We start from the raw sequence: 12147 nt of genomic DNA, 5'->3' as shown, positions 1-12147 counted from the left end.
GAAGGAGGTTGAACAGCTTTAAGCAAATTCCTTGAGCTCAATGGGATCTAATTCCTTGATCAAATTCCTTGAGCTCAATGGGATCTAATTCCTTGATCAAATTCCTTGAGCCCAATGGGATCTAACTGCTTTAATTGATCAAATTCCTTGAGCCCAATGGGATCTAATTCCTTGATCAAATTCCTTGAGCCCAATGGGATCTAACTCCTTCAGTTGATCAAATTCCTTGAGCCCAATGGGACCTAACTCCTTTAATTGATCAAATTCCTTGAGCCCAATGGGATCTAACTGCTTGAATTGATCAAATTCCTTGAGCTCAATGGGATCTAACTGCTTGAATTGATCAAATTCCTTGAGCCCAATGGGATCTAATCCCTTGAATTGATCAAATTCCTTGAGCTCAGTGGGATCTAATCCCTTGAGTTGATCAAATTCCTTGAGCTCAGTGGGATCTAACTCCTTGAGTTGATTGAATTCCTTGAGCTCAATGGGTGTCACCTTTGCTATCCATGGTTACTACTACTATCCATTGTTACTACTCTCTCCTTTCTGCCTTTATGAAGAGGTACCAAGCTGCTGCAGCTTCTGCACTGGCATCTTTGGGTGCTTCCTGGCCAGCCATACACCTGAGCTCTTTAGATTGCATTTCCTTCTCCAGTTGGCTTGGTTTATATCTTCATAACCTGCCTACAACTACCTGTTAGCTGTAACATACCCTCAGAGCAGCATCTGAGGGACAAGATACTTCCCTCTATACCTCCCAGTTGAAAACACAGAGTGGAGAATGTGCCTCCACCCAACCAAGAGTTTGATCCTCCTCCTATTCCCCAGGTTTATCTCCACCCTGGCACAAGCCTGTGTGTGGCATCTCAAACCCTTCCCAGCTCTCCTGTGGGCAAAGAAGAGCAGCAGAAGGCATGAGACTGGGATAAATGCTGACAGGTCTGGGAGCTAACAGCTGAGGTGCTAAATGTGAAGTGACATCTCCTCTAGGAGGAGCAGAACCACTTGTTCATGGCTAATGCTTCTGAGAGCTTTTGGTAGGGTCTTGCAACCTCCTTCCCCAAACACCAATGCTCAATTGAGCATCACAACACCCCGGGGAGGGCTGTGCTAGCCCTGAGGCTCAGGCCAGGAGGGTGACACACAGCTCCCCAAATATCCAGCAGCTGCTGCTGCCCCTGAGCTTATGCTCCCTGCCACCTCTAGCTCCCCCCTAAAGCCATTCCCAGAGCATGGCATGTCTCCAGGTTCACTCGTGCCCCTTCTCAGCCCTCTCTCTTCAACAAGATGTGGGGAAGGTCATGGTAGGGTTAGAGGGGTTAGAGGTAAAGGAAAGCTCAGTACCCAACTCCTGCTTTGTGGTGGCTGCTGGAGCCCTCTCAGTAGCTGCTGTGGTGGTGGCGACGGTGGTGGCAGGTAGAGTGGTGGCATCTGTAGTGGTGGTGGTAGTAGTAGTGGCAGTAGTAGTAGTAGTAGTAGTAGTGTCAGTAGCTGTGGTAGTTGTGTCGGTGGTGGTAGTTGGGGCTGTAGTACTGGTGGTAGTTGGGGTTGTTGTAGTACTGGTTGGACCAACTGTAGTTGGAGGTGGCCCAGTTGCAGCTGGGAGAGGGAAAGACTGGCTTTTTACATCAGCTGGTGGCTCCTGGGGGGGCTGCCCTTGTCACCCCCCCCCCTCCACAGGCACACGACAGAGAGCTGAGCAGCATGGCACAGAGATGGAGGGCACCAGGATGGAGGAAGGGAGGGAGGCAGCAAACGGCACCGGGAAGCGTGAGGTTAAGACACTCTCCCCATCCCCATCCCTTACCCCTGTGTAGACAGCCACATGCCCAGCCCAAGGGGCAGGGAGCAATGCTGGGGACCAAAAGGGGTGGCAAGCAGGGGGGCTGCCCCTGGCACACTGCTCTCATGCAGCCATTCTGTGCACCCATGGTTGGAGCCCTTTGCCAGGGCTGAGCGACCTGCTTCTCTGTCTGCCTTTGCTCTGCTGCTGCTGCTGCCCTCAAAGCCTGGGGTTAAATCACAGCCAGGGCACAGCAGGAGAAAAGTAAGAGGTGTTTAGGGGGTGTCCAGGGCAGGCTGCCCTCAAACCATCATCCTCCCTGTGCAGAGGTGTGCTGAGAGCACTCAGTGCTCCCTGAAATGAGCACCAGGATTTGGGATCATCCCATTTGGCATGGGCCAGGTGAGATACAGTTACATGAATTCAGCAGCCCCAGGTTTAGGTTGGGTATTAGGAGAAATTTCTTTGCTGCAAGGGTGGTCAGGGACTGGCACAGGCTGCCCAGGGAGGTGGTGGAGTCTCCATCCCTGAAGGGGTTCAAGAAACCTGTGGCCATGGCACTTGGGGCCATGGTTTAGTGGCCATGATGGGGCTGGGCTGATGGTTGGACTTGATCTTAGAGGTCTCTTGCAACCAAAACAGTTCTGTGATTCTCTGATTCCTGAGCTGCCAGCTCAGCCTGTGGCCTCTTGGCTGTTTCACAAGAGGGCAGGGGTTGGAAGGGACCCAAGGAGATCATCCAGTCCAACCCCCCTGCCACAGCAGGACCACACAATCTAGCTCAGATCACAGAGGAACACATCCAGACAGGCCTGGAAAGGCTCCACACAAGGAGACTCCACAACCTCTCTGGGCTGCCTGTTTCCTTCCTGCTTTGCCTCTGGCCACAGTTGGGTGATGGAGCAGCTTTAGCATCAGCATGGATTCCAGCTGGTGGGTGAGTGATGGATGATTCTTTGCCATCACTGCCCCTCACAATCTCCATTCAAATGAGGAGAAAGGGTTTGGCTCAGCCCAGGCTGGCCAGGGGGAATGTCTGAGCCATTTGTTTTCCAAACAGCCCAAATCCATCTCTTGCCTGTGCTGCGTTTCCAGAGCCAAGGGATAAATGTGCCCTTCACGCACACATCCTGGCCCCCACAGCACGGCTGAGAGGGTCCTGAGCCCCACCAAAGGGGGGAAGGCTTGGGTCTGAAAACCTGCCAGCAGCAAATGCAGCTGCAAGGCTGCTTGGAGTAGCTCAGGAGCAGACTTGCCCAGTGCTGCTTGCATTCAGCTGCCTTTGCTTTCCTCTTAGGCTAGATGAAGGGATTGCAAATCCCTCCCTGCCAGGCACATGAAAGCAGCTCCTTAAAACATCACCCCCAAACCATGAGAGCTTCAGGAAAGCACTTGGAAAGGTGTCCCAGAACCAAGCCAGGGCTTTGCTTTTCACCGAGTCCATCCTCAGGGAGGACCAAGCCCTAACACCTCAGCCCTGCCAGAGATGCGAGAGCAGAGAAGAGCAGGAGGTCACTCAGGCCAGCTCCCTACCCACCCCAGCTGTAAGAAAACCACAGTTACCAGCACATCCCAAACCCCCCCAGCCCAGCCCGAGGTGTGCCTGGGGAGCAACACATCCCAAACCCCCCAGCCCAGCCCAAGGTGTGCCTGGGGAGCAGCACATCCCAAACCCCCCAGCCCAGCCCAAGGTGTGCCTGGGGAGCAGCACATCCCCCTCCAGCACGGTACCAACACAGCATCACAGCCAACCTCATGCAGCAATGCAGCCACTCAAAGACAGCTCCCAGCCCACCCAGCCCATCGCTGCCCCACGGCTGGGTGAGGGGCTGGGGGGAGGACAGCAGGGATGCTGGTGACAGGGAGGGGCCACAGCCCGGGTGGGAAACGGCACAGCTTTGTCCTCAGAGGGTTTGTTAGGCAGTGAAGCCCTCTCCAGTGTGACCCAGTCCCTGCGACTGGGGTGCTGGAGGGGTTCTGCTTTGCTTCCACTGCTGATCAAGGGCTTTGCTGCCTCCTCAGGCTCTGTGACAGAAGCTTTTCTTGGCTTGAGGAGGATTAACATCACCTCTGCTGACTGAGAGAGGGGTTTGGGAAGGTTAAGAGATGAGTGTCACTAGGTTAATGTCACCATTAACTAGATGAATCTCCAGCTCCTCAGTATAGCCAATCAGCTCCATAGACACTTGTTAAGAGCTAATGCAGCCTCTGCTCTTCCCCTGGGAATCCCCTGGCTCCCCTTTTAGGGACAAATCGGATCCAACAAGTCACAAAGTCACTTTCAGAAAGGCAGGAGCTGCTGGAAAACCTCCTGCAACCCCCCAGCTGCCAGGCCTGTTTAAGGGGTCCCTGCACAGTGCTTCTCCCACACAGCACCCTGGAGCACTGCCTGCATCACCTAGCACTGCTCTGATGGCTTTAGCAGGAGGAGGGATTCAGCCTTAATGCTCCTCTAGAGCCTAGATGGGAAGAGATTATCTGGGATAAGGCAAAGCTTCTCTCTCCCCCTCGTGTGGGGCATCATCTTTATGTGTTGCAGTGCAGGCACACACACACAGGGGGAAGCTGCAGTGCCAGGACCCTCCTGGGTGCTGCACTGACCAAAGGGACTCAGCATGGCTCTGAGCTCTGCAGCCATGCCAGGCAGGATTTGCCCACCCAGCACCAGCACTCTAGTGGAAGTGATTCCCAAGAGCAGGACATCACTTTGCATCAGGATAATGTGGGATCACTCCCAGGCAGGTCCCTGCATGAGATCAGGGAGAAGAGGGATAAAAATGATCCTGGCATTGAGGAGGAAGAGGAGGTATTGACACTGGGGAGAAAAATGATCCTGAGAGGACTAGGAAGAGGTTAAAAAATGGGATCAAGTAGCTCTGGAAAGCAGTAGGTCAAAGAGGGGAGGATGGGGGAGAGCATCCACGGGCAGAAGTGTGCTGCAGGATGGGACCAGGCAGTGGGGAGGCAGAACTGCAGCCGTGGAGGGGGATTTAGCCCTAAGCTGTCCTGGGATTCAAAGCTACAGCCTCATTTGTGTTTAAACATGAGATATATGCAGGAGAAAAGCTCAGCTGGGAGATTTGGGGGAGAGGAGATAAGGGGCATTTGGTAGGCTTTGAAATCCATCCCTAATGAGAGCAGATTTCAGTCGGGGGGAGGAAGTAAAGGCTGCCTGTGACAGAGATCAGAGCACTCCAGCATCCTCAAAGACAAGGGGACCTCACCACGGCATGGGGGGAGCAGCCTGTAGCTGGGGGTCCCCCTGCTTGCTGGCCCATCCTGTCAAGGCTAATGAAGGAGGGACAGATCCCTGCTCCTGGCAGCGAGAAGGGGAGGATGAGTGGGGGGAGGGAGGGCCAGGCTGGCAGTTCCAGCACTGCTCTGGTTCACCATCGAGGAATCACTCACACCCTTCTGCAAACGTGGCTGCAAAACCTCATCAGCTGCAACCTCTCTGTGCTCTGTAGAGCAGCTGCATTGATTTTCCTGCTTCCAGAGCTCTGCCAACAGTTGCCTCAATTTTAGGTACAGGTCCAAGCAGCTGAGATTTGTGTGAGGGGCAGGATGAGGGGGGGGGGGAATATAATTCCTCCCCCTCCCACCTCTGAAAGCAGGAGACAGTGCAGAGAAGGAGCTGCCACTTCCCCAGCACCCTGAAAACAAATGTTTCCAGCAGGTTTGGGATGGCCTCAGCACACCCAAGAAGACCCAGAGCAAAAAGCAGCCCCCAGCAGCTCCCATTCTGTCGTTGCCAACCACAGCCCAGTCCATCTTCCAGGAAACATCTAAATGAGCATTCCAGCTCCCTACCAGCCCCCAGCTTTGCAAGGCAGAGATTGCTTTTGCCTGTCTGCAGGATGCATTATCCTTGCAGGTAATGGAGAGCAAGGGGCAGGGTGGGGAGGAGATCAGGCTGGGATAATGGAGAGGGGATGTGGCTGCGGCAATTAATAGGCTTAAGGAACGAGCAAGAGGCTTGCAGCAGGGTCTGCTGTGCCCTTTGGGGCAGCCTGGCTCCTCTAACCAGTGAAAAAGAGGAGCCCAAACCTCTCTCTCACACACTCACACACACAAAAACCCAAACCCTGTGTGAGGTTCAAATGAGGGAGATGATAACAAGTTCCCCATGGCACACCAAGAAGGCCAATGGGACCCTGGGGTGGGTTAGGCAGAGTGTGCCCAGCAGATCAAGGGAGGTTCTGCTTCCCCTCTACTCTGCCCTGCTGAGACCTCATCTTGAATGCTGTGTTCAGTTTTGGGCTCCTCAGTGGAAGAGGGACAGGGATCTGCTGGAGAGGGTCCAGCAGAGGGCTAGGAGGATGATGAGGGGACTGGAGCACTGCCTGGTGAGGAGAGGCTGAGGGCCCTGGGGCTGCTTAGTCTGGAGAAGAGAAGACTCAGAGGGGATTGAATCAATGTCTGTAACTATCTGAGGGCTGGGGGTCAGGATGGGGGGGGACAGGCTCTGCTCACTGCTCCCTGGCATAGGACAAGCAGCAATGGATGGAAGCTGCAACACAGGAGGTTGCAGCTCAGCACAAGAGGCAACTTCTTGCCTGGAAGGGTCCCAGAGCCCTGGCACAGGCTGCCCAGAGATGTTGTGGAGTCTCCTTGTATGGAGACTTTCCAGGCCTGTCTGGAAATCTGATTCTATGATCCCTGGAGGTGTTTAGGACCAGGCTGGATGAGCCTCTGTCCAGCCTGATCTAGGGTGGATTGTCCCTGCCCTTGGCCAGGTGACAAGGGGGAGTGTTGGATCTGGATGATCCTTGTGGTCCCTTCCATCCCTGGCTGATTCTGGGATGTGTTCCTCTGTGGTCTGTGTTAGGTAGTATTGCCCTGCTCTGGCAGGGGGGTTGGAGTCAATGATCTGCTGTGATTTACCATTCAAACCACAGAGAGAGTGATTGGCACTGGAATGGGCTGCCCAGGGAGGTGGTGGAGTGGCTGTGGCTGGAGGTGTTGCAGCCAAGCCTGGCTGGGGCACTTAGTGCCATGGTGTGGTTGGTTGGGCAGGGCTGGGTGCTAGGTTGGGCTGGCTGAGCTTGGAGCTCTCTTCCAACCTGCTTCATTCTCTGATCTCCTTGGGTCTCTTCCAACCCCTAACATCCTGTGAGCCTCTGATAAAAGAAATCCTGAGGGGAAGAATGATGAAAGCACCAAAAAGCAGAAAGCCCAAAAGGAGTTTCTTAAGCTTGGGGCTGGAGTCTTGTGCTGAGCAGAGCAGAGCAGAGCAGCAATTCAGGGAGCTGCTGCATGGGGTTGGGGGTCTTTATTTTGGTGAACTGCAGGGAACAAAACACATCCCTGCTGCTCTTTAATTATTTAAAGGTGCTTTTAATGTGTTGTTAGGGCTGCAGGAGCAGCTTTCCCTTGGGTGTGCCTACAAAATAATTAGGCTTGGGGAAAGGTGATTATTTTTTCATGGCTTTGGATGATTAACCAAATAAATCTTCAGAGATTTAGTGCTTCTGATTATTCATTTTTGGGTTCCCTTCCTGGAAATAGCCAAAATCTCTGCCAAAAAAAACAAAAGACAAAGAGGAGATAAATCTGAGAGCTGGGAGGAAGTCAAGGAGAGAAAAGGAGGGGATTGAGCAGCCTCTGCAAGGGAGGGGGCAGCAGTTCTCTGCTTCTGCTGCTGTCCCTTTCTGGAATGAACAATAGGATCCTTCTCCTCCCATCCTTATTTATGGACAGGCAGGAAGGGAACAGAGAAAACCTCAAGGGTTTGTTTCTTTTGCCTTTAAGTCTCAGCCCAAGCCTCTGTCTGACCCCTGATGGAAGTTCTTCCCTACACAGAGAGCTTGAGCCCTATTCTGATGGCTTTTTTATTCCTCTCATGGCACAAATGAGAGCCTTTCTCAGATGTCCTCTCTTTTCCATATCACCTCTCCCTTTGTCCAGGCTTAGAAAAGGTAAAGCCTTTCCTAAGGGGGAAAAATCCCTGCACTTCATTCTGATTTCATCAAGCTGCTGCAATCTCTCATCCACCCACAAACCAGCTCTGACCTTGGAGCTGTTCAGGTTATCCCCTGAAATAAAAGAAAGGAAAAAGGATGGGGGGAGGAGGGGAAAGAAGGAGCTTTTAGTTCTGTCTGAGTGCCAGCAGCCCATGGCAAAGAGCCTTTCCCTGCCATTTCAGACAACTTTGGCTGTGAAGCCATAAAACTCCACAAGAATCTAGGTCAGTGAATGGAGATGAAGCTTCTCAGAAAGGCCTGGCAGGGTTTCACCTGAACCCTACACTTGTTAGGAGGAGAACCAACGCTCTCAGGACAAACACAGCTCGGGTTGTGCAACAGCTCCTGCACCCACCCCTGTGTCCTAACATCCAGCTCCAGAGCAAGGTGAGGAAAGATCCTGACTGGAGCTGCACTGCAAAAGTGCTCAGGCATTGGGACAGGCTGCACAGAGAGGTGGTGGTGTCCTCAGTCCTAGAGGTGTTCCCCCAAGGCACCTGGGGATGTGGTTTAGTGGGCATGGTGGGTGTTGGGTTGGTGGTTGGGCTGGATGATCTTTTCCAGCTGAAATGGTTCTGTGATTCAAGAGGGACATAGAACTGCTGGAGAGAGTCCAGCACAGAGCCACAGAGATGCTGCAGGGAATGGAACAGCTCTGTTAGGAGCAGAGCCTGAGGGAGCTGGGGCTGGGAGCTTGGAGCAGAGCAGCTGAGAGGTGACCTCAGCAATGCTGATAAAGATGTGCAGGTGAGTGGCAGAGGCTGGGGCCAGGCTCTGCTGGGGGATGCCCAATGCCAGCACAAGGGGCAGTGGTGGAAGCTGAGGCAGAGGAAGCTCCATGGAAAGAAGAGGAGGAATTTTTCCCCTGTGAGGGTGGCAGAGCCTGGCACAGGCTGCCCAGGGGGGCTGTGGAGTCTCCCTCTCTGGAGACATTCAGAACCCACCTGGCTGTGTTCTGTGTGACCTGCTCTGGGTGCTGCTGCTCTGGCAGGGTGGGTTGGACTGGCTGAGCTCTGGAGGTCTCTTCCAGCCCCTGACACTCTGTGACTGTCTCTGTGCCTTACACTGCTTTAGTGTCAGCTCAGCTTCCTCACCATCAGTGCAGCCTCCTCACCATCAGCTCAGCTTCCTCACCATCCCAGCAGACACTGAAGAACCTACTCCTCCAGTTACCATCTCTTAGACTCCTTTCAGCTCTGGCATTGCTCTTCTCTTTACTGTTTCTTCTAGCAGAAGGGGAAAAATAAAGAGGTGGGGGAGCAGTGGGCTCTGTTTTGATAGAGCTATCCTTTAAATGGCAAATAATTCATCTGGCTTCCAGCAGTGTAAGAAATGATGCCTGAAATGATGTAATGCTGGAAGGATAAAGAGAGAGATAAAGGAGGCTGGAGTCAGGGAGGGGTTGGTCTCTTCTCCCTAGTAATAAGTCATAGGAGCAGAGGAAATAGCCTCAAGTTGCAGCAGGGGAGGTTTAGGTTGGACATGAGAAGAAACTGATATGCAGGTGAGTGGCAGAGGCTGGGGCTAGGCTCTGCTGGGGGATGCCCAATGCCAGCACAAGGGGCAGTGGTGGAAGCTGAGGCAGAGGAAGCTCCATGGAAAGATGAGGAGGGATTGTTTGCCTGTGAGGGTGACAGAGCCCTGGCACAGGCTGCCCAGGGGGGTGGCTGAATCCTCATCCCAGGAGGTGTTTCCAAGAGAGGTGGTGCTGGGTTAGCCCCAGCCTTGGTGGAGTTAGAGGCTGGTTGGACTGGATGATCTTTCCCAAGCAAAACCATTCTATGATCACAGTGTGCTTTCAACCTTCAACAACAGCCACCACAAGTAGAAAAGCACTTTACAAGGTGATCTGGACCCACAAACACAACCTGGATTCCTGTGGATAAGCTAAACCCTGGCTAAAGCACAAGCCAGAGCAGCCCCCCTGGACTCAGAGGACAGAGAGCCTCTAAGCCAAAAGGTTCCATCTGTTTTTCAGGTTCCCACCAACCCAAAGCAGACCAATCTGTTACCCCCCAACTTTGATTTTGGGAAGAGAAAAATACAGCAAGAAAAAGATTGGCATTGACTTAGGAAAGGGAAAAAAAGCAAAGTGATGTTGGCTAGGGAGACATCACTGCACCAAAATAAAAGGGAGAGAGACATCTACCAGGTAGGAAAGCAAAAGAACAGGTGCAGAGAGCAGATCCTGCACTTGTATCCCTTGGGAAAAGCCTTCCCTAAGAAGCTGTTCCTATTTGGGAAGCTCTGGCAGCCCCCCAGGGCTGTGTCCAGCAAAGGCAAAGCACAACCTCTTAGCCCTTGGCAGAGGGCAGGTGAGTGCAGCTGCTCCAGACCAAAAGCTTATCCACAGAGGGTGGAAAATAGATCATAGAATCTATCTGGGGGAGCCTTGGCTGGCACCAGCCCCCTTCAGAGCTTGCTCATGGGACTGGCACTGCCACTGGAATATTGGCTTAAGGTGGAGATGAGTTGGGATTGAGGGGGTAGGGGGGGGGAGGGATGGAAAGTAACATCTGCAGCTCTTGTAAAGAGGTGGCTGGGCAGAAGTTTGGCTTAGGCTTTGGACTTTGCAAGGCTGACAATGGGGAACTGAGGATTTGGGGCTCCTGGAAAGCAGGGAGAGATGCTGCTCCCCCACCCCTACCCTGGTCACAAGGAAAGGTTTCTCTCTGCTTCAACCCTGCTGTCCAAATTTGCAACCGAGGGCAAAGCCAGCAGTAGCCTCACATGCAGACATGCACAGCTGAGGCACAAACGTTGTCCTTAACCCTTTCAATGGGCCCCTAGAAACGAAAGGATTCTCCTCCCCAAAAAGCCTTGGGCTGGGAGGTGATGCTGCAGCACAGACTTGCGTGGCCAAAGCAAAGAGCTACTCCAGCAGCAACAGCAAAAAGGCTCCTGGGTGGCAAAATGCAGCTTCAATACCATAGGGCAGAGCATGGGTACAAAGGTGGGCACCACCAAGTTAGGGCTGGCTGGGATATAGCCTGAGTTTTGTTGGGTTTGGGTGGTGAGGCTTAAAAAAAGGGAGAGAACTGAGCTTAAAAATCTCTCCCAAATGAGGGTCTCATGGTGGGGGGGGAAGGGAAATGCAAAAGGGAAAAGCAGATAACAAATGCTGGCCACAGGTTGAAGTGGCTCTGGGCAGGCTCTGGTTTGAAATAAACCCTCTTGGGGGCAAACTGAGTCTGTTTTTTGCTGCTAGAGCCTGTGGGAGCTGTGGTGTTTGGTGGCTCTCACTGAGTCATTAGGAGGCTCTCAGAGAGATTTCGATCTTTGCATCCCCCCCTGCTGTGGAGCCTGCCCTTGTTCCTTCTGCCTTGGGGAGGGAGGGAGCTTCGTTTTAGCCTGGATGTTGTTCCACTTGCCCAATTTAGGCTCCTGCCACTTGCTGTTCCCATTGAAAGGGTTAACGGAGTGCATGCTTAGAGCGAGCAGAGCTGGAGGGAGCCTCGCCCCATGCCTGTTACCTCCTCCGGCTGGTACGGTACCTGGGGTTGGTGTGGCTTCAGAGGGCAGCGCCAGGGAGAGAGAGGGGGGGACGAGGAGAGCATAGAAGAGAAAGGAAGAGAAAAACAGAGGAACATATAAAACAACCAGAACACACCAACGAGAGACTGGGGGCCACTTGCACACAGTCACCAGAGACTTCAGAGAGAGAGAGAGGAAATCAAAGCGGTAGCTACAACCCAGCACCCTCCCTGCGCCATCAGAGCCTCTTGCACGGGATACAGAGAGCAAGGCTGTGCCCTTGCAGATGGAGAGCAGCAGTGAAACACACTCCAGAGATGCCAGCAACGTTGATTAAACAAAGTGCTTAAGCAGATGCTTGTATCTAATGCCAGCAAGGGCTGGTCTGGATGCTCTGAATTTCTCCTTAGTGCAGTGCTCATCCTGCCCTGGGTGGGTTGGAGCCCATGGAGACACCAGCAGAGAGATGCCTTTTGTGTCAGCTTCTCAGGTGAGTGAGTCTGGCAAGCAGAAAAACCACCCCTGAATGCATTCATGGCTTTAGCTTTCTTAACCTGCTTTCCTGAGTTCCAAAGTCAGCTTTCCAGCAGGTACCTTCCCATCAAAGCGGGCACCAGGAGCTGCCCACGGTGCCTGTTGCGAGCAGAACTCACCTGTGCCAGGCAGCACCTCAGGGTTTGGTGTTCTGAGGTCAAACTTTGCCATATTTCTGTAGCTTCAGCCTGCAAACTACTTGAATGTCACAGCTCAATGGCCAAGGCTTTGTCCTTCTGCTCAGCAGCTTGTGCCTTTGATGGGAGCATCCTCAGCCCCTCGAAAACCTTACCTCGTCCTGCTGCTCTGTGCTGGATCTGCTCTGTCCTGACACACAGCAGCTGAGCAACATGCATCAGCAGCTGCTCACAGCTGCTACTCAGCTGCACT

The 12147-nt window shown here is 53.1% G+C and overlaps 1 protein-coding gene across 23 annotated transcripts in view; it reads right to left on the bottom strand.

Moving 5' to 3' along the window:
- Nucleotides 1-12147, bottom strand: part of NFASC (neurofascin) — a 157281-nt gene that overhangs the window by 30727 nt on the left and 114407 nt on the right. For 14 of the 23 annotated variants that reach the window (XR_010308811.1, XM_064173663.1, XM_064173671.1 and 11 more), the window contains 2 exons: nt 11244-11258; nt 1348-1602 (listed from right to left, as the gene is read on the bottom strand). The exons of 5 other annotated variants lie outside the window; for them this stretch is intronic. Coding sequence is in view for 17 of the 18 variants with exons in the window: in XM_064173663.1 (XP_064029733.1) it covers nt 1348-1602; nt 11244-11258 (270 nt within the window). In the remaining variant the exon portion in view is untranslated. The remainder of the gene's footprint in view (nt 1-1347; nt 1603-11243; nt 11259-12147) is intronic. 4 more of the 23 variants (XM_064173675.1, XM_064173683.1, XM_064173678.1 and 1 more) reach the window with 1 other exon arrangement.

The sequence above is a fragment of the Pogoniulus pusillus genome, chromosome 39, assembly GCF_015220805.1.
Source record: "Pogoniulus pusillus isolate bPogPus1 chromosome 39, bPogPus1.pri, whole genome shotgun sequence".
Classification (NCBI taxonomy): Eukaryota; Metazoa; Chordata; class Aves; order Piciformes; family Lybiidae; genus Pogoniulus; species Pogoniulus pusillus.
Note: the sequence above shows the minus strand (reverse complement) of the source record. Positions and strands in the feature narration are given on the sequence as shown.